The sequence below is a fragment of the Zootoca vivipara genome, chromosome 13 (genome assembly GCF_965207765.1).
Source record: "Zootoca vivipara chromosome 13, rZooViv2.hap1.1, whole genome shotgun sequence".
NCBI classification, from domain to species: Eukaryota; Metazoa; Chordata; class Lepidosauria; order Squamata; family Lacertidae; genus Zootoca; species Zootoca vivipara.
The window spans coordinates 5,378,091-5,404,804 of record NC_142596.1 but is presented as its reverse complement, the minus strand read 5'-3'; the positions used below and the strand labels follow the sequence as shown (position 1 = coordinate 5,404,804).

The 26,714-nt window shown below is 40.5% G+C and overlaps 1 protein-coding gene across 14 annotated transcripts in view; it reads left to right on the top strand.

The window, feature by feature from the left end:
* Positions 1-26,714, top strand: part of HERC1 (HECT and RLD domain containing E3 ubiquitin protein ligase family member 1) — a 112,163-nt gene that overhangs the window by 70,047 nt on the left and 15,402 nt on the right. For 7 of the 14 annotated variants that reach the window (XM_035130896.3, XM_088656664.1, XM_035130891.3 and 4 more), the window contains exons 45-63: positions 1,036-1,304; positions 2,818-2,870; positions 2,970-3,170; positions 4,344-4,518; positions 6,899-7,169; positions 8,396-8,609; positions 9,811-10,070; positions 10,387-10,514; positions 12,348-12,475; positions 14,234-14,434; positions 15,185-15,315; positions 16,137-16,336; positions 20,257-20,371; positions 20,759-20,905; positions 21,129-21,230; positions 22,046-22,219; positions 23,107-23,400; positions 24,306-24,371; positions 25,431-25,556. In XM_035130896.3, the coding sequence (XP_034986787.1) occupies positions 1,036-1,304; positions 2,818-2,870; positions 2,970-3,170; positions 4,344-4,518; positions 6,899-7,169; positions 8,396-8,609; positions 9,811-10,070; positions 10,387-10,514; positions 12,348-12,475; positions 14,234-14,434; positions 15,185-15,315; positions 16,137-16,336; positions 20,257-20,371; positions 20,759-20,905; positions 21,129-21,230; positions 22,046-22,219; positions 23,107-23,400; positions 24,306-24,371; positions 25,431-25,556 (3,255 nt within the window). The remainder of the gene's footprint in view (positions 1-1,035; positions 1,305-2,817; positions 2,871-2,969; positions 3,171-4,343; positions 4,519-6,898; positions 7,170-8,395; positions 8,610-9,810; positions 10,071-10,386; positions 10,515-12,347; positions 12,476-14,233; positions 14,435-15,184; positions 15,316-16,136; positions 16,337-20,256; positions 20,372-20,758; positions 20,906-21,128; positions 21,231-22,045; positions 22,220-23,106; positions 23,401-24,305; positions 24,372-25,430; positions 25,557-26,714) is intronic. The other 7 variants (XM_088656666.1, XM_035130899.3, XM_035130898.3 and 4 more) reach the window with 4 other exon arrangements.

The following is a 26,714-nucleotide window of genomic DNA, read 5'->3' as shown; positions in this document are numbered from 1 at the left end:
TCACTTTTGAGGAAAAGTAAATAGTACAGCAGTGTCTGTAGAATGATGAGGCTTTTGAGCCAAACTGCACATTACACAGAATGAGGTGGCAGACTAGACTGCCTCAAATTTCAGGGAGCTGGCCTCAGGCTTTTGAATGTTCTATGTTTATAGTAAATTAGTTCATCAGGAAGAAAGATGCTAAATTTTTCTTCCTTGTGAGTTAATTTACTAAGTGAAGGAAGCTTTTTATTGACCACCCTTCCCCCAGAAATAAGACCCTGCAGTTGTAGTGGTACAGTCCAGAATTCTACCACCATCTACATCCTCATTTTGCCTAAATGTATTGAGCCGTTCTTACTTTAGGCTTTTCCTTTCAACTGCAAGAGCTAGAAAAAAGTATTTTTCCTGCTAATACTGTATTAGGATGAATTTGTTTCAATAAAACCAGCAAGCCTTCCTATTTTCTCCCCTAACCTTTTCCTCAAGAGTTCCTCATAAAAGAAACTGAAAGCAAACCAATTTGTTAAACCTATCGTATTTGCACAGCCTTGCAAATTATGCAGAGCATGTGAATTAAGCATCTGTAGGCCATTTTTTAAAACTCAAGAAAGTTGGGGTTTATAGGCAGAAAATTAGACTCTTGATTTTTAGACTTTGCCTGAACTTTTGGCATGATTTTTTCATTAAGTTCATGCCATTAGGTTGCCAATAAAGTATGAAGTGCTAACTTTTATATATTTGAAGTTGTTCACCTACAGCTGCCTTTGCCAGCCTAGTGCCCTCTAGCTTTTTTGATCCACAACTTCCATCATCCCTATTGGCCATCCTGGCTGGGGCTTATTGGAGTTGTAATCCAAAACATCTGACGGGCACCTATGCAAAGGTTGACCTATGACAACCCACTGTGTTTCCAGGTTTTTCTATTGCCTCCATAATAAGCTGCAACTGAGAACTGCTGATTCAGCTGTGGTTATGACAGTCCATTAAAATACAATAGAAATACTAGATTTTTCTGTGTGTACATGATTATAACTGCATGATTACACTGTGCAGCATGTTTGCGAATCTGAAGACAGAGAAGAGGTGGTAGTATGTGAGTTGTGTGAATCCAGCGTTGTCAGCTTCAATCAACACATGAAAAGAAACCACCCTGGCTGTGGGCGTAGTGCAAACCGGCAGGGTTACCGCAGCAATGGCTCCTATGTGGATGGATGGTTTGGTGGCGAATGTGGAAGTGGGAATCCCTATTACCTCTTGTGTGGCAGCTGCCGAGAAAAATACTTGACCTTGAAGAGCAAGTCTAAGACGTCTTCCTCGGAAAGGTACCAAAGACTGTGTAGCCTGTGATGTCCTTTGCTGGAAAAAAGAAAGAAAGGAAAGGAAAAAGGAAGCACTTATCATAAAAGAGCTGAACTTCATGAGCCAATATGGTACAGTAACTAGAGTGTTGGGTTGGATACTGAAAGCTTGGTTTAAAATCCTTGCATGGCCAGGAAGCTCGATTGGGTAGCCTTGGACAAGTCAAGTCTCATCCTAACCCCCGTCACAGGGTCACCCTGGCATCATTGGAAGGGTATAGCTCAGAAGCAGAGCATATCCTCTGAATGGCAAAGGTGCTGAGTCCAATCCCCAGCAACCCTAGTGTAAGACCTTCTGCCAGTCAGAGTAGACTGTATTGGTCTACACTGACTAATAGTCCAATATTGTTTACAAATTGTCTAAGACCTTGGATAGCTGCTGCCAATTAGATTAGGGTTGTTGTTGGGCTCAAACTCCCATCAGCCCCAGTCAGCATAATGGAGAATGATGGAAGCTGTAATCCAGCAACATCTGGAGGATATAGCACCTAACCTTTGCTAGAGCAGAGATAGAGAAATATTTTGGACTCCACATCCCTTCGGCCCCAGCCAGCATGGCTGATGGTCTGGAATGATCAGAGCTGGAGTCCAAAACATCTGGAGGGCCATGAACTTTCTGTCCAGAAGTAGAGACTATTCAGCTAGGTGGGGCCAGTGGTTTGACTTGATATAAGGGTGCCTCCATATGGAGGAAGGTTAGAAATACACAAATATCAAAACTTATTGGCAGTCCTGTTTGACCAGACTTTCAAATGTGAGTTGCTGATGAAGTCCTGTGTAACTTCTTTTCACGAGGGAGAAGAATAAAATTATCACATTTTAAAATAATTTATGAAATCAAATATTAGACTGTTAAGATAATGTTTTCAAAATCACCATTTCATTCTGATGCTTTATACAGAGTTTGGGTTTCAATGCCTGATACAAAATCACTTACAGACTCTCAGTTCTTTGACCCAGCTATTGCTTGGAACTTGGAACTGTTAGTGTCAGAAGATTCTGGGGTGCATCTCAAAAGATATTTTGGTGCATCTTTGATAAGACTGTTGAAAAATTGAAGAGGGATCTGTATTTAATCAAAATGATTGTTTCTTCTCAGACAAGGTAGCTATAATTCAGTTTTCACAAACCCTTTCTGACTATCGGTCGAATAAAGTATATTGTATTGTATTGCAATTTTCACAAACCTGGGGTTGGGAGCCTCTGACCTTCCAGATGTTGACCAGCTCCCATCAGCCCCAGCTAGCCAACAACACCTGGAAGGCCACATGTTCCTCACCCCTTTCTTAATATTATTTATTCATTTATTTCAGAAAAGTTATTAACCACTTGATTTTTTTTGAAAAAGAAAACACTCAAAGCCTTTTACAAAAAAATAAAACAAGAAAATCAAGAAAAGACTACTGTACTTAAAAAAAACAAAAAAGATGGGGTGTTTGATTTAACAGCGGATTGTTGTGTTCTCTTTTTGGTGCAGATATAAAGGCCAGGCACCCGACCTGATAGGCAAGCAAGACAGTGTCTATGAAGGTACTTCTTTATGTATGTCTTTTCAGATGACACCAGTGCATAGTTCAAGTTTTGCTTTAAAATAGTATACCTAACTGCAATTTTCTTATCTCATGCCAGAAGACTGGGACATGTTGGATGTTGACGAGGATGAAAAGCTGACGGGTGAAGAGGAATTTGAACTGCTGGCCGGACCCCTTGGGTTGAATGATCGCCGTATTGTACCTGAGCCTGTTCAGTTCCCGGATAGTGATCCACTGGGAGCCTCAGTTGCCATGGTCACAGCCACCAATAGTATGGAGGAAACACTGATGCAAATAGGTAAACTTTACATAGAGAAATAATTGACTGAAGTCTTGCACTGTTTTTTCTTGGTCATTATCCTGAACATATTCACTGTGAAATTGCAGCCAAATTAATTGGCTTCATCTGTTTTTAGGTGGTCGTACTGTTACTTTTGGGGGCGCGGGTGGCGCTGTGGGTTAAACCACAGAGCCTAGGGCTTGCCGATCAGGAAGTCAGTGGTTCAAATCGATGCGACGGAGTGAGCTCCCGTTGCTTGGTCCCAGCTCCTGCCAACTTAGCAGTTTGAAAGCACATCAAAGTGCAAGTAGATAAATAGGTAAATGGCGTTTCCGTGTGCTGCTCCGGTTCGCCAGAAGCGGCTTTGTCATGCTGGCCACATGACCTGGAAGCTGTACGCCGGCTCCCTCAGCCAATAATGCGAGATGCGCCGCAACCCCAGAGTCGGTCACGACTGGACCTAATGGTCAGGGGTCCCTTTATCTTTACCTTACTATTACTTTGGAATAGATGTCTTTTCATAGCTTCCTCCTGTGTCATCAAAACCTATGAAAACTTCAAAACCACTTATTCCCATTTCCCTCCCCTCTCCCCTTTAAAGAACTGCAAGGAATTTGGGATTGGGAAAGGAAAGCATGAGAGTAGGGTTGAGTAAAAGCAGAAGGGCTTTTTTTTGTACATGAGATGATATAAGGGGCATCCTCTGAAGAAATCATAGGTATGTTGTTGACTCAGTGAGTGGAGTTATTCAGCTACCCCTTGCGTGCAAGAACAATGCTGGCTTGAACCAAAGGTCCACTTAGTCCACCGTCTTGTTTCCAACTGTGGTCAGTGGGATGATGAATGATATACAGATATCAATGCAATGCTCCCATCAGTTGAGGTGAGGTAGATGGAAACGGGAGTGAGAGAGGGTTTTGAAATGCCCAGCATTAACTTAAGCATGAGAGGTGGCCCATTGTGTTTATCTTGTGCAGTTTCTGCCACTCAAGTCCTTGGGGAAAGTGCAGGTTAACCTTCTGAATTAAGGTCCACACTTGCAACTGCTGTCACTTTTAAAAAACATTTAAACATTGATGAGTTAACTTTTTATTTAAAATGTTCAAGGTGACTTGCAAAACAGAGAATTGTTTGGGTATAAATTTGCACATGCTGCAATGCTTCCTTTTCTTGTCACTCCTTGAATTCAAGGTTGCCATGGCTCCATAGAAAAAAGTTCTTCTGGCAGAATTACTCTGGGAGAACAAGCTGCTGCTCTGGTAAATCCACACGACCGTGTTATGGCTTTAAGAAGGGTGACGGCGGCAGCTCAAGTCCTCTTGGCAAGAACAATGGTCATGAGAGCCCTCTCTCTCCTTTCTGTCAGGTTTGTCAAGCTCTAGAGGACCTGATTTGAACAATGATCCTGTGATTGTTAGCTTGTGGTGTTATCTGAGACAAAATCCAAAGCAAAATACAAGCTAAGCAACTTTTGAATATGGTAAAAAAATCTGTTAGATAACACAAGGAGAGTAGGGCTAATTCCCATCTTGGTGCAAGCTTTCCCAAATAGCCACGTGTTCAGGGGTCCCTTTACCTTTACTAATTTCAAAGCAAGTTTTCCCCCCTCTAGATAATTCCTTTTCTTTACTAACAAGAAAAAATTATGAACACTAGCATTCTCTCGGTGTCTCAGGGATACCTAAGCATGGTACCACCCAAATGTTGTGATTATTAGATTAAATTATTAGATCTAGAAGGGGTGGGCAACCGATAGGGTTGGCATTCATACTTAATATATGACAAGGTTAAAGTCCACAAAGGCTTTTTAAATCATTTTGTAAGGAAGTCATTATATTTAATTTGGTTAAAGTATAAGGGAATTCTGGAGCCCAAGATACCTTTGTGGGTATCACCAAAAGAGGTTGTAACAGTGAAAAAACTTAATATGGATGATAAGAATGCCACATATCAGGAACTACTAGAAAAGAAACAAAATGAGCTATCTTTAAGGAAATATGAAGAGATAAAAGAACACCTGTCAGATTGGCTACAATATTTTCAAATAAATCAAAGGTTTATAAAAGAAATTGGGTCTTGCAAAAGAAAAATCGAAATTTGAAATAGAATTGATGCAGAGGAAAGGAAAATATATTTCACGCCTATATGATCTGTTGTTAGAGTGGGAACTTAAAGAAGAGCAGACTAAATCAGTAATGATAAAAATGGGCCCAATATTTTGGATATAATGTCCTAATGGACCAATGAGAAAGACTGTGGAAGGAGGACATGAAATTTACCGCCTGTTACAACTTAAGAGAGAACATATTAAAGATGATGTACAGGTGGTACCAAATACCGGAGAAACTTGCCAGGATGTATAAAAGCAAATTCTCTGTGTGCTGGAGATGTAATGGAGAAAAGGGATCTTTTATACATATGTGGTGGAGCTGTCCCATCATCTGCAAATACTGGAATATAATTTATGAAGAACTTAAAAAACTGTTAAAGCATATGTTTAGAAAAAAACCAGAAATGTTCTTATTAAATATAATACCAGAAGATATTAAAACAACAAAAAGGACATTGCTAATGTATGGGATAGTAGCAGCAAGAGTCTTAGTGGCCAGAAACTGGAAAAGTAAAAGCTTACCCAGCATAACAGATTAGCAAACTTTAATGTTAGAGTATCTACAGTTGGCAAAAACAACAGGAAGGATAAGAGGACAAATGAGACAAAAACACAGAAGGAATGGAGGATGTTTAAAGAATATTTATTGAATAATGGTATATCTGAAATCCTAATAGCGGATCTAGGCTGAACTTGGTATAAACAATAAGAAATGAAACGACAAGTAGATAGTTATAAATGTGCGATAAAATAGGAAAAACACAGATTACAGAGAGAATAATTGGAAGCGTTGTTTTTATAGTAGCATCTTATTTTTCTTTTCTTTTTTGTATCTTTTTCTTTATATACTTTATGTAATTTTCGTGTGAATTTTTATACTTTATGTATTTTCTATGCATATTCTTTTTTGTATATCTTGTTCTCGTATTTCAAAGCATTAAAATAATAAAGAATTTAATTTTTTTAAAAACAAATGTTGTGAGCTATAACTCCTATTATCCCAGACAATTTGCCAAGCTGACTGGGGCTAATGAGAGTTGTTGTCCGAAACACCTTGAAAGTGCCACATTGGCTACCCCTCATATTGCTCTATCCAGTAGTCCAAATGCGGGGACACTCTCCAGTCACAGTCTATTGAAACAAAGGAAAATTTGACCAGGGGGCAGGGCTACTAGGAGGCACCTCCCACTTCTAAGGCTCGTGTTCTCCTGCATCCACAGCAAACAGATGTAGATTGCCAGTGTCCTTTCCTTCCTTTTCCCTGGTCCTGATTGCAGACATAATGATGGCATGCTGCTCTGACACTGACTTTTTGAGGACTAACAACATTCTCCTTGACAGAAAAATAGTAACTTGTACTATTTATCCTATACTCAGTTTAGGGACATAGAGGCTGCTTTGTTCTGTGTCAGACCAACTCACTCAATATTGTGTACCTTGACTAGCAGCGGTTCTCCAGGGTTGAGGCAGGGAACATTTCTAGCCCAACCTGGAGGTTGATTCTCTACCACTGAGCTGCAGTCCTTTGGGTTTTTTATGACCACTGCAGTGTATAATAGATGCCTTGAAATGTGAATGCTGTGTTTGTGTGGAGTGTCAGTAGGCAGAAAAAGCTTACCTTTTTCTCCCTCAACAGTGGGTCTAGTTGCAGTCTTGCAGCTGGGCTTGAGTCCTTGGGTTTAACCGATATCCGAACCTTGGTCCGACTGATGTGCCTGGCTGCAGCAGGGAGAGCAGGTCTCTCCACAAGTCCCTGTACTGTATCCGGTTCCTCCGAAAGATCTCGAGGAGTGCATAGCAAAATGAGCAAGCCCATTTCCTGCTTGGCCTATCTGAGCACAGCTGTTGGTTGTTTAGCTTCAAATACCCCAAGTGCTGCAAAACTGCTGGTTCAACTGTGTACCCAGGTAGGATCAACCATCCTTCTGCTCTGGGTTTTTATTTTCTGGTACTAAATCTATTCTTGCTGCAGTTATCCCAAGAAATGGCAAATAACAATTGCTTTTTGAAAAAGAAAATCTCTGAAATATTGCGTATTTCCAAGGGAAATGGGGTTTAGGAGATTTGGTGCAAGGCATAGAAGTTTGCAATCCTCTTTTGGTATATCACCAAACCCAGTTTCTCCCACTCCTCTGACTTTGGCATTGAGTGCTGGTGTTATAATACTTTGAGCAAGTTGGCTTAGTTTTCATGCAGTGTGCTCTACTTGGCAGTGTACATGGACTAACCATTATGTCGCATTGGTAGTGATAACTAACATGCTGCTTAACAATAACCTCGTAACACCAGACAAAATGAGAATTTTGAAATGGGCATCTGGTATAAAAGGAGCGTGGTGTGCTTATGCATTGCAGAGTCACTACTTTTAAATTGAACATTATTTGAATCACTGTCCATAATACCTTTAAAATTTGGAACCACAAGATAATGAACAATCTTGCTTTCTGTGACAGTGAAGTATATGGCTGGAGAGCATGTGGCACAGGGCTTAGCCCCCCCCCCCAAAAAAACATTTGCAGTAACTTCTCTTAATTGCAAGTTCATCCAGTCTAGTTCTCCTCCAAAGATACACATGGAAGAGCAATCCATTGCTGTATTCACACATAACAATAAGCCAGACTTACTGGCTAATCGTGGTTTATCTGGAACAAGCCTTGTAATGGTGCATTCTGCCTGATCACTTCCACATTACTCCTCCGCTGTGAGTGGAATAAACACACCTGGAAGCCTTGTTTTCCCACCGTATCTAAAGGGCTATGGTTGGTTTCTCCCTAACCATCCATGAACAACCACCAGCAATGTGATCAGGCAACATGCATCAACACACTACTCATTGCAGATAAACCAGGTCTGACCTGTTGCATGTGAATGCCGACATGTAAATACTTCCCCACACCCTTTCCCCCTAAATTCTAATGCTTAATAGTCCACAGATACTGTTAATGGGCTTTGACCTAATATGTAGCAATAGCATCTCCTTAATAGAAACAGCTTAAGAACTGAGGATTATATCTACCTTTTAGGTGTCTGCATTTATTTGAAAAAATCAGTACAGTTGAAATGATGTGTATAATTGAAAATATTTATATTGGCTATTACAGTGTGTGTGTTTTTTCATTTTTTTGTTTCTTAGAACTTGATTTCCGCAGCAACTGGTGTCAATTTGACTACAGTGGATGATCCAGTGCAACGAAAATTCCTGCCAAGCTTTCTGCGAGGAATAGCAGAAGAGAATAAGCTTGTAACATCACCCAACTTTATTGTTACTCAAGCATTAGTAGCTTTGCTGGCAGACAAGGGGGCCAAACTGAGGCCAAATTATGATAAAACAGAAGTTGAAAAGAAAGGTATTTATTCTTAACAGGGTATCATTTTAAGTACAGGCACCAGAAACGAGAGCTCCCTAGTGTTTCTCACCATTTCATGGGTAGACAAAGGTTGAGAATATTTTTTTTGTTTTTGTATTACGGCATTTACTTTCCTCTGTTGTTGTTGTTGGCTGCTTTGCCTTGCCTAAGCTACAGCCACATGAAATGAAACATTCTTGACCTATTGAAATGGCTATGGATTTATTTTCTAAAACTTTAAAGTTTAAAGATCAGTTAGCTGGACCCAGAGTTAAGCATGCATAACTAAAACTGCCTTCCCAAACTCCTCACCATAGAAAATGTCTCTTGAAAATGTCCCATGAAGGGTGGAGGACTCTATTAAGTGGAGTGAGCTGTTGTGCTGCAGTGGTGGGGTTCTCAAAAAAATGGCAGAGGCACCTTAAGCATTTGGCAGTGTTCTGGTCATTGCATCTCAAAAGAGATATTATACAGCCATGGAGTGGCAACCAAGATGGTTGGGAATTGGAACAACTCTCCTATGAGGGAAGGTTATGTTTGGGGATTTTCAGTTTAAGAAAATTTAGATTCTCATACTGTTAGAATCCAGGACAGGCAGAAGGAATTCCTTCTTCAAATAGTACACAGTTAAACTGTGGAATTTGCATCCTCAAGCTGTAGTGATGCACACCACCTTGGATGGCTTTAGACAAATTCAGGGAGGAGAATGCTATTGATGGTTGCTAGTCACGATGCTTGTATATTACTTCCATGTCTCTTGTATACTTTGTGGGGCGGGGGGGACAACGTTGGAAGGAGAAAGTTTATTGTCCTCATAGCCTGCTTGTAGGCTACCCATAAGAGTGGTCATTGTGGGAAAGGGGATATTGGACTAGAAAGGCCTTGGGCCTGATCAGCAGGTCTCTTCTAATATTCCAGTACAAAATCGCCATTGCAATGCAACATGGCGTTGAGCACGCAGTGCTCTAACATACTGAGAGAAACGTTTTTAAAGGAGAGTGTGTGTGGTGTTTCTTGGGGAAACAGGTGGGGAAGGCATACCAGTTTTGTACTGAGTGAAGGAGTGGGGATACATGAAAACTTGAGTTTTTTTCAGCTCCTTGGGCTGGGTCCTCCTTCCATTCTTGTTTTGTGGGTAATAATGTTCAACCTTACCTCTTCTTGGCACTCATCCAGACATCATCTCATTGTTTTGTCTAAGCAGGTATAATTGCCCATTTGTATGCCCATCCTTCCTATGATCCTTCTACTGTAGGCCCTCTGGAGCTGGCTAATGCACTAGCAGCTTGCTGCCTTTCTTCAAGGTTGTCCTCGCAACATAGGCAGTGGGCTGCTCAGCAGCTTGTCAGAACTCTTGCAGCTCAAGATCGAGATAATCAAACCAGCCCACAGACCCTTGCAGATATGGGTGGGGATCTGCGCAAATGCTCCTTCATCAAGCTGGAGGCTCACCAGAACAGGGTAATAATCCTTTCAGAATATCTACATCACTGTTTTTAAGTGGCATTTCTCCAAGAGGTGCTTGTTAAACTACTGTCTTATGCATTAAGCATGCAACTTGTTTTCATCGCACAGCTATAGATTGGTACAGCCGAGCTCCCATCAGTCCCAGCATCATATGGCCATTGCTGGCTTGGGGCTGATGGGAGTTGTAGTCTGAAACATCTGGAGGCTGACAAAGGCTGCATTAGAGAATTACATGTTACTTGTGTTTTGAAGCACAAATGTTTAAATGTTTGCCTTGTAACATCGCAATTGTTATTGTCATTTACTGCAGGTAATGACGTGTGTGTGGTGCAACAAAAAAGGACTATTAGCAACAAGTGGCAATGATGGAACAATTCGGGTGTGGAATGTTACGAAGAAGCAGTACTCATTGCAACAAACATGTGTGTTCAACAAATTGTAAGTGATCCTTTGAGATGTTAGATTCAGCCAGCTTAATGTGCCAGCTTTGTAAGTAAAATATTAGCTAGGAGAGTTATCAAGGGCCTATTCAAATGCATGTTTTGTAAATTCAATTTTCTATATGCTTAATGCAACTTCATTTCCTCTATCCCATTTTATTAATCTATATTAATAGTATTACTTGATAAACATGAGTTGTGTGTGTTCTTTTAATGGCAGCCATTTTGCTTTGATTTCCCATAATGCTTTTATACATTGTAACCATGACAAACAGCCTTGTTCAGGTGCATTCAAGTCTGCCTGCTGATTCACAAAGGCATAGGATATTCCTTGCAACCAGCTTCTCCCCTGTGCTTATAAAAATGTATTTACAAAGTCCTTGGTCCAGTATACCTTAAGGACTGCCTCATATCTCTCCCTGATCACTGCGGTCTTTCAGAGATTCAATGTTAGTGGTCCCTCATAGCTTGGATGCACAGCTCATATCCACAAGGGACATTGTGACCAATATTGTGGACCCAGCTCAGTAAAGCTCCCCCCCAGCTGAGATCAGATAGGACTCCTCTCTGTTGAACTTAACAGAGCCTACTGAAGATCTTTTTATTTTAAGTATTTTATTTTATTTTATGGTTAGTCTTAACTGATTTTATTTTTATTGTATTTTTAAGCCATACTGTACATTGCCTAGACCAAGGTGTTAAATCATGCATAGAATCATAGAATTGTAGTGTTGGAAGGGACACTGATGGTCATCTAGTCCAACCCCCTGTAATGCAGGAATCATACATAAGAGGTGGCCATCCAACCTCTGCTTAGAAACCTCCAAAGAAGGAGAGTCCACTACTTCTCATGGGAGTCTGTTCCACTGTTGAACAGTTCTTACTGTCAGAAAAGTTATTACTGATTAAAGCATTGACATCCCATTTTTATTCTCTTTAGCTATGTTAAGAAATGAATGTGGTTGCTGCAGGATGTATGGCGATCATTGTGTAACAGCTTAGAAAAGTACTCATATCTTGCATCATGTCCAAGTGTTGCAAAGGAGCCTCAGTGAAGTTGTGTTTCTTGGGAAAGCTGCTGCTTGCTACAGGAAACAGTGTAGTAGTCACAGTGACAGTGCAAGAGGGTTCCTATGCAAGAGTGATTGTAAAACAGGGAAACTGGTTTGTATTATCACAGATTGAAGCTCCTGGAGCATGCTAGAGCCTTAATAACAGGGTGCAAGCTTAGAACAGTATTTATATCTCAGTTTGGGAAGTGATGACTTTACTTCCTTAGGATTTATTGAATATCCTACCATGCCATAAAATAGCCCCTAGGCAGGTGATAGGGCATTCCCACCAGTCCCAACCAGGGCTTTTTCAGCTGGAACTCAGTTCTGCCACCTCTCAGGTGGGTTCCGGCAACTTCTAGGTGGGCTCCATTGCCATTCTAAGAGAACAAGGGAGGTGCTCATGGTGAGTTCCAGGCACCTCTTTTTCTAGAAAAATAGTCCCAACCAACATAACCAGTGGTCATGTATGATGGGAGCTGCAGCCTGACGAAATCTGTACAAGTTTATTGTCCCTAAACCATAAGTTTATTATCCCTGCTGTAGCTTTTACAATAGATGGGTTTAAGTTTTGCAAGAATAATAGTGTCTGAAGTGGTGCTTCATTTATACCCTTTCCAAAATGATTTTGCTATTAAGGTATGATCAAAGCTGGACCAATGATTGAGAGCAACTTAATTGTATGGCTTACATAGAGCAAACTGTTTGAGAAACTGATTTGTTTCAAATATGCCTTACCTTCTACGTTCCTTTAACTGAAAGCTAAAATTATATTGCAGGGAAGGGGACGGAGAGGAGAACTTGGGGTCACCTAGCGATCCTAGCTTATCACTTGCCTGTTGGAGTGTCAGTGGCAAGTACCTGGCTGGAGCCCTGGAGAAGATGGTGAACATATGGCAAGTTAATGGTATGAGCCACATGTGATTGAATGCCACATCAGAAAGAGCCAGCCTCATTGTGGTGGGGTAGAATGTAACTTGATTATACAGGTGAAACTTGCAAAATTTGAATATCTTCAAAAAGTGCATTTATTTCAGAAATGCAACTTAAAAGGTGAAACCAATATATGAGATAGATGCATGACATGCAAAGCAAGATATGTCGAGCCTTTATTTGTTGTAATTGTAATTATTTGTCGTTAGGCGGGTCAATTATAAAGGAAATTTAATTAATGAAATGTAATAGCAATGTTTATTTTTGTTTACAGTGGTACCTCTGGTTAAGAACTTAATTCGTTCCGGAGGTCTGTTCTTAACCTGAAACTGTTCTTAACCTGAAGCACCACTTTAGCTAATGGGGCCTCCTGCTGCTGCCACGCTGCTGGAGCAAGATTTCTGTTCTCATCCTGAAGCAAAGTTCTTAACCTGAGGTACTATTTCTGGGTTAGCGGAGTTTGTAACCTGAAGCGTTTGTAACCTGAAGCGCTTGTAACCCAAGGTACCACTGTATTTTTTTATTTTTTTTACAAGAGCTTTATTTCATTCCTTTAAAAAAATTACATGATCAAAAAAAGACAAAGCAAACAAACAAAGGGAAACAAAAATAAACATCAACAGACCTTACCAGCGTATTTTTGTATTATTGTAACTATTTGTTTTATTACTGTGGAATTTCCAAAAGAAAGCATTAAAAAATTAAAAGAAGAATAAAAAATATTTTGCATTACTGAAATAAATGCACTTTTTGACGATATTCTAATTTTCTGAGTTTCACCTGTAGAACTGGCCTGATACATTTTTCTGCCAGGGTGGAACAGCAGATGGAATAAAATAAAGGTGCATATTATCCAAAGCTGAACAAGTTATTATGGTGTCTGAGGGCTGAAATCCCATAAGCACCTCTTCCTTGGGAATAGAAATACAATCATAAATATAAAAGTAATACGTAGTGACATCCAAAGTGAGCTGCCTGAGGCCACCACCTCCTTCTGTCAAATAGTAGGGCTGGCCCTGCTTGATCACATAGTGGCAAGAGTAGTTTGTCTTTAAAAGCAAAGTAATAATCCTGTGTACTTTGTGGGCCAATAATACCAGGTGTATAGCACCACTTGCTTTCTGATTAATTTAGGTATCTAGCACATGATTAATAGGTATAATTCATTTAAAAATCCAAAGAATTTCAAATTCCCCTTGCATCCATGGGCCACTTTACACTTTGCACTTTTGAATGAATGTTTAGACCTCTAAGGTTTTGAAGTCTTATTTAAAAAAAGCTGGGATTGGCAGCAGCTGCTTCTTAAGCAACAGTGGTTTTTAAAATTAACCTTTGCTTGGAACAGCAGCTGAGAGAGAGAGGATGAATAACTGAAGATGGGTTCATAGTTGGGTTGAAACATGCTAGAACTTCTGTTGGGCTCGTCTTGGGGGGGGGCAAACCTTCAAGACACTTGCAGGGGGAAGCTTTTGGGATTCCCAGCCTCAAGCATCCTCAACCAGCAGCAAACCAAAGTCTGTCCTCCTGCTGTTTAAAAGAGCCTCTGAGTGGGCTATCCGATAGCTTGTACAATCACAGGTTAAAATTGCCAGAGTGCTTTGGCAGTGCCTAGCTGGGGAGAATGCTACAGAAGTGACAGAACTGCTCTTGGATGTGTTTTCATCTTTTGGGATTATGGAAATCAGTGGGTATTAAAATATAGAGAAAAATTAGGCACATGTTACTTTCTTAGGAGGAAAAGGACTCTTGGACATCCAGCCACATTGGGTGTCTGCTCTAGCATGGCCAGAAGAAGGACCAGCTGCAACATGGACAGGAGAAGCTCCAGAATCACTCCTTGTAGGTCGTATGGATGGATCTCTTGGACTTATTGAAGTTTTAGATGTTTCTGCCATGCACAGAGTTGAATTGGAACACTGCTACAGAAAGGATGGTAAGTAGCTGCTGCTGATATGTTGTAAGGTGGTTGGTTTTTTTAAAATGTGTTTTGAAGCTTAGAATGCTTTGGCAGGCTTGCCTTGAGAGTTAATCACAAGCAGTGTAAGTGGACCTTCAATTAAAACCATAATCTGAAGTGCAGATGACAGCCGTGGTTATGCCAACTAGTGTTTTGGAATGTGGTTAACTGGTTTGCATTGGTGCCCTTTTCAAGGTTAATGCTGGGAAGGATGAGTTGCTTACGATAGGAGGAAAGGGATAGACCACATGTCCTCAAGGCCAGTTGCTGTTCTGAAAAGCATGACTTGCAAGGAGCCAGCCTGAACTTGATCTCTGTTTCTTACTCATGTCATTCATGAAGGCCACACCTGGTGGATTTTGCATTTATGTTCTCTAATGCCCTATGGTGTGCAATATGCTCAGCTCTTAAATTATGAACATTTATGACTACCTATTAAAGAAAAATGTGGACATTTGTTTCCATATCTGTTAAAAACACTGATGTGCTTAGTAAGTCTTACTCCTTGAATTTAGACATTTCTAGGCACTTAGTCTTCAAGTAAATTGTGTAGCACAATTGGAAGTTATAAGTATTTTTAGAAGAGCTTCCTTTCCTGCACATGCAAACTCACTTCCCCCTACGCTTTATTCAGCTTTGCTCTTGTTTTCTCCAGTACAAAGAAGTTTAATTAAAATTCTGCAAATTATAACTTGCTTATCCATATTTTCCTATTTGTTTCCTTAGTATCTGTTACTTGCCTTGCATGGTTTAGTGAAGACAAACCTTTTGCAGTAGGCTATATGGATGGAAAGTTGCTGATAGGCACGAAAGAGCCACTCGAGAAAGGAGGAATTGTTTTAGTGGATGCACACAAGGTAAAGCCAGGCATTATCATCACCCTGCCTCACCCAGAAAAATTCTTGAGAATTAAAATAAACTTTTAAGTTCATGCGCACAAACCTGAGACAACTCTTTCAAAAGGACCAGCCTGTACTCTTAAGGGAAATCATTGCTCACTCTGAAATTGGATTGCATTCTAATTGTTGTTAGGTTCTTAAAATTTCTTTATGACTTAGTCACACAGATATAAAGTCGTGTCTTCCTCTGTCATTAAGGTCACCAGTTAAAGTAGTGGTCCTTCGTGTTATTTGTCATTTAATTTTTGATGACTTTTTAAATTATCTTTGTGAAGCAAAGTATAAGTACCCCTAAGTACAACTGCTAGCAGCCAGAGAGCAGGGAAAGAAGAGGGAATCGTCTTAGGAGCCAAGATGCCATTTCTGTATTTGTGGGCCCTTGCAGAGTTTTCACAGGGGAGGCGGCAAATTCACCAAGCTGGAGTCGGTGGTGTTTGGCTGTCATATACCTTCACCCTGGACCTAGAGATCTATTTAAACAGGGGGAGTTATTTTTTCAAAGGGGTTTATTTAGTTAGCACTCGTGCCATGTAAAGATGCCGTATTTCAAAAAGTAAAAACCAGGACCCTGCAAAAGTTGTTGAATTTTTTTAAGACAAATCCCAAAGTTTATGAAAAATGTGATTTCTCGTGACAGCCAAAGATCCAGGACAAGGCACCACCTTCCATATATTCCCCCAGACATCACTTCCTCTCAAATCCTCGTAATGTCCAGGAAATCCCAGATGTATGGCAGCCCTACTACTGTGTATTTCCTTCTTTCTCCTCCAATTCTTCAGGACACCATTGTCAGCATGAAATGGGATCCAACTGGCAAGATGCTCATGACTTGTGCCAAGGAAGAGTCTGTCAAGCTCTGGGGATACATGGGGAGCTGCTGGCGACAGCTGTACTTGCTTCCTCACCAGGCTGTTGTGAATACCATAGCCTGGTGCAGCCTTCTAGGGAAAGGCCCCAAACCACAGCTCCTGCTGGCTACGTAAGTTGACCTTTTGCTTTTAATTACTTGGTTCATCTTTGTACTGGCTGATCAACCTTTTCAGTAGTTTAGGCTTGTATTATCCATAAACAAAAACAGGCCTGCTTTTTGATGGATTTCTAGGACATTTCCCCTGCATTTACTCATTTTAAAAATGGTTATTATTTAAGCCCAAATGGATGAACTCTGTATTGACTCTTGTTTTGTTTTGTTTTTAAATTCCAAATAAACCCTCAGAGTCCCTTCCAACTCTATGATTCTATGTTGAGATTCCTGCATTGCAAGGGGTTGGACTGGATAACCCTTGGAGTCCCTTCACTCTATGGTTCTATGGTTCTGTGATTCTATATGGTTCTGCATTCTTTCTGTTAAATATAAAAGTACAAAATTGCGCCATAGTGTCAGAATTTTGGACACAGTTCATAGTTTTATCATCTTCTCCCAGTACCTGTGTCATGTTTCTGTAGGAGAACCCACATTCTCAAGGCAGGCATCAGATGAAAGGAGAGACAAACTTCATCTCTTTGTTCCCCTCTGCAGCGGACTCCTGTCTTCTCTCGTCTGTGTAAAACAGGGAAAATTCTGAGAAAGCAGTTTGCAAGATTTCTGGAGACTGAAAAGCAAAGCCTTTAGTGCAAACATGATTATATTGTTAACCAATTTGCCCTACTTTGTTGACTGATAAATTGTGGCCCTTCAATGTAGCTTTTCTTAAGTATAAACAAGATTTATTAGAGGAAATGAAGAACAAAGAAAAATCATTATATAAATTGGGCAAAAAAGAAATTAATCAGGAATTAAAAATCTTAAGAGCATAATATGAAAGTGTTATAAATCAGGAAATGGAGCATCAAATTCAATATTGGAAGTATAGAAATTTCAATTGGGTGAATAAACCAGGGAAATTATTAGCCTGGCAAATAAAAAAGAAACAAACAGATTAATAAACAGATTAAGAGTATGGAGAGAGATTATAGATAGCCCAAAAGAAATTATGAAAATATTTGAAGAATATTATGAAATTTTATATCAAAAGAAGGAAGTAAAACTGAAATAGAAGAATTTCTTTAAAAAGTACAAATTACCGCAAATCCCCCCAGAAAAAATCCAATTAATGAATCAGGAAACAACTATATCTGAAATTAAAGAAGTATTACAAGAAATGAAAAAAAGGAAAGCTCCAGGTCCCGACGGAATACCAACAGAATTTTATAAATGCCTTGCAGAAACGACAATCGCTCCGTTGAAAGAATTGTTGAATAATATTAGGTCACAGGGTAATATGCCAGAATCTTGGGTAGAAGCTTTGGTAACATTGTTGCCCAAACAAAATGCAGATTTGGAATCACCTTCAAATTACAGACCAATTTCTTTCTAATTCAGATTACAAAATTTATGCAAAAATATTAGCCAGAAGAATAAATGTAATATTAAGAGATATAATTCACATGGATCAAGCAGGTTTTGTAAAAGGAAGACAAGCAAAAGATAATATTAGGAACATAATAAATATTTTTGAATGCTTGGAAAATGAGCATGGGGAAAAGGCTGCAGTGATTTCAATTGGCGCTGAGAAGGCTTTTGATAGCGTATCTTGGTCATTTATGGCGAAAGTATTAAAAAACTTAAATATAGGAGAAAATCTCGAAAAGGCGATCGGGGCCATCTACGCAAGCAAACCTGCGAGCAAAAATAATAATAAAAAGTAGATTATTGGAAAAGATAGAAATAGAAAGAGAAACCAGGCAAGGATACCCCCTATCACCATTACTTTACATAATTGTACTAGAAATACTACTAAAAAGTATTAGAGAAGATGACGGAATCAAAGGGGTGGTGATAGGGGGGGAAAGATACAAAATCAAAGCTTTCGCAGACAATGTGATTATAACTACAGAAGACCCGCTTAACAGCATTCCAAAAGCATTAGAAAATTAAGGAATATGGCAAATTGGCTGATTTCAAAATAAATTATATAAAAACAAATATGATGGTGAGGAATTTGGAAATAGAAGAGAAAGAAAATTTATAAAAAATAACAGGTATTGAAATAAAAAAAATGAAATATTTAGGAATCCAAATTACATCAAGAAGTATTGATTTAATTCAAGAAAATTACGCAAGAATATGGAAAGAATTTCAAAAGAAAATGGAGATATGGTCTAAAAATTTCATTATTAGGCCGTATATCAGGCATCCCCAAACTGCGGCCCTCCAGATGTTTTGGCCTACAACTCCCATGATCCCTAGCTAACAGTCCAGTGGTCAGGGATGGTGGGAATTGTAGTCCAAAACATCTGGAGGGCCGAAGTTTGGGGATGCCTGCTGTATATCAATTATCAAAATGGCTGTACTAGCAAAAATGAATTATTATTTTTAAAATTTGCCGATATTTGGTGGCTCAAAATGCTTTTGAATGGAAGGAGGATATCTCTAAATTTATATGGGGTGGCAGGAAACCAAGGATCAAATATAAAATACTAATAGACCATAAAAATAGAGGAGGTTTTGGTTTACCAGATTCGGAACTCTACTACGATGTGGCTGCTCTAAATTGGTTTAAAGAGTGGATAGAGCTAAAAAAAGGATGCAATATTGGACCTGGAAGGGTCTATTTCTATTTAATGGAAGACAATTTAAAAACCCAAAATATCCTTTAAATAACATCATAAGAAAATCGCTATATAAAATATGGAAAAAGTACCAGGGAATTTTAGAACCAAAAACACCAGGGTGGATTTCGCCTCTGGAAGCAGTGTCTGTTAAAAGGCGAAACATGGGAACAAGTTGGCCATCGTATAAAACTCTGCTGGAGGAGGTTGATGGGGATTTAAAATTAAAAGAGTACAAAGAAGTGAAATCATTCTTGACTAGTTGGCTGCAATATTTTCAGATAAATCAAAAATTTCAAAAAGATTTTAAAAAATGGCTTCAATAAGGAAATTTCAGAATTAGATAAGGTATTAATCAGGGGCAAAAATAAATATATAAAAAAGTTATATGAATTATTGTTGGAATGGGAAACTAAGGAGGAATTAACAAAAGGAACAATGATTCGGTGGGGACAAGATTTAGGGAAACCAATTATGCTAGAGAAGTGAGGAAATCTATGGAAAAGAGGCATGAATTTTACAGCCAACTATGATCTTAAAGATGCAGTACAGGTGGCACTTAACCCCAGACAAACTCAAAAATGTATAAGGGGAGTAGAGTTGAATGCTGGAGATGTCATAAAGAACCTAGTACCTATATACACATTTGGTGGCAATGTAATGAAATTAAGATATATTGGGAGTGGATATATAAAGAACTGAAAAAGATACTCAAGTACTCGTTTAAGAAAAAACCAGAGCTATTTTTTATTAGGAATGCTAGATGAGGAGATCTTACCAGAAGATAGAAGTATTTTGATGTATGCAACCGCAGCAGCCAGAATATTAATAGGAAAAAAATGGAAGAGTACAAAGGCACCTAGTAAAGAGGAATGGCAAATAAAAATGATCTCTTATTATAATTTGGCACTAAAAACAGTGGAAATTAAAGGGAAAAATGAAGGGGGGAAAGAGAAAGATTGGGGAAAAAATTCAAAAATTATATAGCAACTATGGTGGAGAATGCTGACCTCTCAAATGAACTATGAAGGCTCACAATAATGAAAATTAATTTGCCTATTAAAAAGTTAGGTATATACATGAACTCAAAACATTAAGATGCAAGATAAGAATGGCTGGAAGCACTAAAACACTAAAGGGTGGGTGGAGGGAGGGCAGGGTGGTGGGGGGTTGAAAAGATTTTGCTGCTGTATTTTTGACCAATTTGTGTTAATTTTGATTATTGTAATTTTGATTATGGTATGGGCCTGGGATTTCAATAATAATAATAATAATAAAACAATGTAGCTTTTCTTAATTTTTTTTAAGAGGATGCCAGAATGGTTTGCTTTGTGTTTGGACTGTTCCTCAAGATGAGCTGGTCTTACTGCAATCCAGTCTGCGGTGTACAGAAGGATGGTGGGATGAGGAAGCCAATGGCAAGGTAAAAAGAACTATAGGTAGCAAGAGGAATCTATATCCTTCCCTTGTTAGAAGGAGTGTGGTCCAGAAAGCAACAATATCTGATTCAGAAAGGCATCTGTCGGGGTGACAGAGGCAAAATATACCTAAATTGTGCTGATGATTGGGAGTCAACAAACAATTCACTTTTATTTGTCTGTAGTATTTAAAAATACTTGCTCAGCATGTTCTCAGTGTTCATAAATACACCCACTATGTATATCTAATTTATGTTCGTTGAAGAAACTGCCATGTTTCCAATATTTTTGGGTGGGTAGGGATGGAGCTGCAGAAGGTAAGTGCAGAGTAGTAAAACGTTTGATGTATTTTTAATACAAAATATGCCCTAATGATGGTATTTAATTTCTAGAATACATACAGGAAAGTAGGTGAAACAAAGTGCATCTATCAGCTGAAAGGACACATCACGCCTGTTCGGACAGTAGCCTTCAGTTCTGATGGACTAACCTTGGTATCAGGTGGACTTGGTGGGCTTGTGAACATTTGGTCTTTACGGGTAAGCAAACACTATTTAAGGAAATGTAAAGCTTGTTTTCAGTAATTTTAGTCATGTTGTTGCTCTTTTAGGGTTCCTGCATAGGCACACAAGTTTGCACTCACCCTAAAGATTAGGAAATATTTAAAAGTTATTTTACTGATGACCTGAATGTAGCCACGAGAGAACAATTAGCTATGCTTAAGTAATCAGCTTTTGTGGGTTTATCCATTCTTTCCTTTAGGATGGATCTGTTTTACAGAGTGTTGTGATAGGTTCTGGAGCCATTCAGACAACCGTATGGATCCCTGAGGTTGGAGTAGCTGCTTGTTCTAGTAGATCAAAGGTATTTTTCATTTTGTCTGAATGGAATTCTGAATGCCCATCTTCTCTCCTCTGTGGGCTTGGACTAGCCCACGTTTTTAATCCCTGCCTTGACTGTGTGTGCTCAGTCCTGTGGGTGACAAAGTGTGCCATCCTAGTGACAGCTGTGAACTTGAATCAAGCAATGAACTAAACTTGGGTCTCAGACAGTATCTCATAAAAATGTGTACAGGAATTACTGGCAGTGTACTTGTAAGTGTGGACAGCTGATTTCAGGCTTGCTACATGGAATACTTAGTCTAAATTTGCACATAATGAAGAATCTGGTTGTAGTGCTGCTGCTGCTGCTCCTCCAAAACACCTGCAGAGACTTGCTTTTTTCTTGCCTGACAAATAATGAAATTTGTAATTTCTGACCACTGGTGGAGCAAATACAATTGGAAATAATAACATAGTGATGAATGTTTTCTTCTAGTAGACGACTGTTTTCTGTATTGTTAACATAGTCTATATTAACAGATTATCAACACATTTGAGCATCATTATATTGCAATATATAATAATCTCCTTAATGGCAAGCACCAGAGGGGGAATCTGTGTCACCATTCACCCTCAATGTATTAAAAATAACAGATACATTAAAGAAGGGGGGGACAGGGAGGGGAATGCTTGCAATTAGCGACATAAAATCAGTGATGAAATACAAATAATTATAGCAAACAAAAACAGATGCATATCCAGCTTCTATTTGTTTGTAAAAGCTAAGCAAGCTGTTACAAAAAAGCTTGTGTTTTTCTCCTTTCTTTCCTGAATTGGACATATTTGAATTTTGTTCAGGATGTGTTGGTGGTGAGTTGCACATCAGAATGGATCTCTTCCAACCATATCCTTGCAACCTGTAGGACTGCTTTGAAACAACAGGGGATTCTTGGGTTAAACATGGCTCCTTGCATGAGGGCTTTCCTAGAGCGTCTTCCCATAATGCTTCAGGAACAGTATGCTTATGAAAAGGTAAGAGGAGGATTTGAATAAGGTGACATGTTAGTAATTCAAGAAAGCTGCAAAGTGCTGTTTAACTGTGCATAGTGCTTAACAACACATTTTTAACACAAGATGTGAGCAGAAATGCTTATCTTAACTTGCATGAAATAATATGTCCCACACACTTCTGGTTCTCCAGTATTTGTTTAAGAAATGAAAAGAGAGCCTCTGAAATTAATATTCCCTGGCATTGTCGGGATATGGGCAAAATATTTGTTTTGATTCTGTAAGAGTTTCATTAAGCTGATGGAAGTTAGATTGTGTGTACTGATGTAGGTTGATTGTATCAAGCCGTAAGATGTCATCTTATGACCATTTGAATCCTTTTCCTAAGATGATGATTAGAAAGAATTGAGGGAACATGGAGAGTGAGGGAACTTCATTATTGATGTGATATCAGTTGTGGCGTGTGTCCCCCCCAAAGAAGGCCTGATAATTCTTTGAACTAAGTCTGTGTTCATTGTTGGACTCGGAAATGAGAAGTGAGAACACAAAGATGTACTTAAAACTGGTTAAATGACCCCAGCAACCTTCACACAGTCAACTTTCAAATGAATATGTTGGTTGCATACAATGTAGTCCTAAGTTAAAGTCACAGAGCAATATAGCTGGCAAAATGTTCTCTGGCAAAACATAGTTGTGCTAGAGAAGGCACAAGCAGGTTGCTGGTGACTTTGTTACACAATGGATTGTACCATCTGTTGTGCAGTGAGTTTTTGCTAGTGGACAGTAGCTCCTAAAAATCAGAGGTGGTGGAGATGGCAGCAGCAGGAGAAAACCAAGGAGTGAGTGCCAGTTGGATTAGATTGACTAACCCACTCCATGACTTTGTAAATGTTGGCTTTCCTCTTTTATAGCCCCATGTAGTTTGTGGAGACCAGCTTGTTCATAGTCCATACATGCAGTGCTTAGCTTCGCTGGCCGTGGGGCTTCACCTGGATCAGCTCCTGTGCACCCCACCAGTCCCACCTCATCACCAGACCTGCCTCCCCGATCCTCTGACCTGGAACCCAACGGAGTGGGCCTGGTTGGAGTGCTTCTCAACGACAATTAAAGCTGCTGAGGCTCTGGCCAAAGGAGCCACTTTCCCGGAGTCTTTTACGGTCCCAGATCTGGAGCCTGTACCAGAGGATGAACTAGTGCTTCTTATGGTAAGATGTGCAAGTTGGTGGTGTGACAAAGCTTATAAATATCAGTGGAGCACTTGCCTGGGTAGGGCAGAGAGTGTTAGTACTGTTTCAGTGGCACCCAAACAGTAGCACACCTGCCTCCCCACTTACCCTTAGAATATATTTTCAGGGCAGTAGCACCCAAAACAACCCCAGCTTTGTGCCCTTTCACCATCATTGGGAATTTGTATATGAACTGTCTGGATCTGAAGGAAGGATGGGATCCTCCTGCTAATACTGTTCATTCATTCACTCACTCACTCACTCACTCACTCATTCTTCCTTTTCAGACACCCCTCTCTCCATTCCAGAGAACAAGTTATATAGCAGTGCTTCTCAAGCATTTGAAGTGGAATCCACCTGTAAACTTGCATAAACTTTTGGGATCCACTTGTAAGCTAATCCCACATTTACAAACCCAAAATTGGCTGGTTGATTGGCTTGCACCACAGTCAAGTCTAGCAGCTCTCTCAATGGCTACCTCAGCTAGCCCACCCATGCTCAACGTAAAATGCTGTGTGTGTGTGTGTGTGTGTGTGTGTGTGTGTGAGAGAGAGAGAGAGAGAGAGAGAGAGAGAGAGAGAGAGAGAGAGAGAGAGAGAGAGAGAGAGAGAGAGAGACTGGCTCAGTGAGTAGCATCTTTGACTGGAAATTCAAAAGTATTTGTGCATGCCCTGATGCTTTCCGTTCTTGCGGAGAAGGAAGCTCATAATTGTGCAGCTCATCCAGGAATATGTTGGGGCCTACTACAGTTTAAGAAGCACCATTTGGTAGGCTTTTGAAACATAAAGAAATTATTCCTCTGACAGAGAGAGAAGAACTGCCCTGGAAGGATGGAGAACAGCTTATGCTTTTAGCCTCAATATAATTAATTTCATGTTTTGTAGGATAACTGCAAATGGATCAATGGGATGGATGAGCAGATTATGTCCTGGGCGACATCACGACCTGAGGTTAGTATAGTGAATGGTGTGCTTAAAGCAGCCCAATGTGGTGATCCCTTTCTCTGATAGGCATCCATTTGAGGGTTAATGTCCTGTACTTTTCGAGGTGGGAACATGTGACCAGGTCATTTGACTGCAGTCTCCCTCTCTTGGCATCTCCTTTAGTTCAGTCCCTGCCTTCGCCCAAAGCAAGTGCTACTCCTCTCTTCATTTGTGCTCAGGTTGCTTTCCGCCTTTTCCCCTTTAGCTTCCATGTCCACCTCCCTCCCCCTATTGTATTTCTGTCTCTATCAAAAATAAATAGTTTGTTCTTTTTCTCCTCTGCCCCCTCCCCAGCATAAGTGAAATGGCTCTGACTGGCAGGCAGTCTAGTAAGCTTGTATGCCAAAAAAAAAACACAGTACATCAATGTCATTAATCAAAAGGCTTCCAAACAGCCTTCAGGTGCTGGAGCAGCTTTCTCTGAGTGTCCACTCCATGTCAAATCAAGCAGCTCCAGTTCAGTGTTCCTTATCAGAAGCAGATACGCCTGCCCCTACCACACCCTACCATTGCTGGGAGCGGGGTGCCATTTAGATTGATCCAAACATATGGCAAGGAACAATCCCACCAAGCAAAATAGACTCTTGCTGGAGCATGTTTTCCTGCTAGACTATGAAAAGATGACACCTCCATTGTCTTTGACAAAAAAACAAAAACAAACTTTGAACCGTCCAGCAAATGATATTGATATTGAATGATAGGGAAGCTTCTGAAAACCCTTTCTCAGCTTAGCCCTTGGCAGTCCTAAGTTGGCTTGCCCTGGGTCATGATCAGTATAAACTCACATCACCATGTTACTGCTGTTTTTTATGAAGGACTCTTTTGCTAATGCGGAAATCTTCTTATGCTCTAAGCTTGGCCACAGACTTAACTGAAGGAAGAACCAAGACAAGGAAACCATTCAACTCACCTAGTCACATGTCCCTACCTTGGGTGAATCACATCCATATGTCAACCAAGAAAGGTCATTCACAATAAGTAACCAGTAAAATCCATTCTGAAAATCTCTCTTACACTGATCCTCAGGACTGGCACCTTGGTGGAAAATGTGACGTGTACCTGTGGGGAGCCGGAAGGCATGGGCAGCTAGCAGAGGCTGGACGAAATGTCATGGTGCCTGTGTCAGCACCATCATTCTCACAAGCTCAACAGGTAAACCAGAAGCCTTTCCCTACCACTTTTGGGGGGAGAGTGGGAGGAGGCGTTATGTCTGCCTTTGCAGCGGTGCCTCGCTTTCCATAAATGGCTGGAGTGGCTGTCAGAGCATTTCACTTGTGGGGTGCCTCAGGGTTCTGTCCTCTCCCCCATGCTTTTTAACATCTACATGCAGCCGCTGGGAGAGATCATCAGGGGGTTTGGGCTGGGTGTTCACCAGTATGTGGATGATACCCAGCTCTACCTCTCTTTTAAATCAGAACCAGTGAAGGCGGTGAAGGTCCTGTGTGAGTGCTTGGAGGCGGTCGGAGGTTGGATGGCGGCTAACAGATTGAGGTTGAATCCTGACAAGACAGAAGTACTGTTCTTGGGGGATAGGAGGTGGGCAGGCGTGGAGGACTCCCTGGTCCTGAATGGGGTAACTGTGCCCCTGAAGGACCAGGTGCACAGCCTGGGAGTCATTTTGGACTCAGCTGTCCATGGAGGCGCAGGTCAATTCTGTGTCCAGGGCAGCTGTTTATCAGCTCCATCTGGTACGCAGGCTGAGACCCTACCTGCCCACAGACTGTCTCACCAGAGTAGTGCATGCTCTGGTTATCTCCCGCTTGGACTACTGTAATGCGCTCTACGTGGGGCTACCTTTGAAGGTGACCCGGAAACTACAATTAATCCAGAATGTGGCAGCTAGACTGGTGACTGGGAGTGGCCGCCGAGACCACATAACACCAGTCCTGAAAGACCTTCATTGGCTCCCAGTACGTTTCCGAGCACAATTCAAAGTGTTGGTGCTGACCTTTAAAGCCCTAAACGGCCTCGGTCCAGTATACCTGAAGGAGCGTCTCCTCCCCCATCGTTCTGCCCGGACACTGAGATCTAGCGCCGAGGGCCTTCTGGCGGTTCCCTCGCTACGAGAAGCCAAGTTACAGGGAACCAGGCAGAGGGCCTTCTCGGTAGTGGCACCCACCCTGTGGAATGCCCTCCCACCAGAGGTCAAAGAGAATAACAATTACCAGACCTTTAGAAGGCATCTTAAGGCAGCCCTGTTTAGGGAAGCTTTTAATGTTTGATGGATTTCTGTATTTTAATGTTTTGTTGGAAGCCGCCCAGAGTGGCTGGGGGAACCCGGCCAGATGGGCGGGGTATAAATAATATATT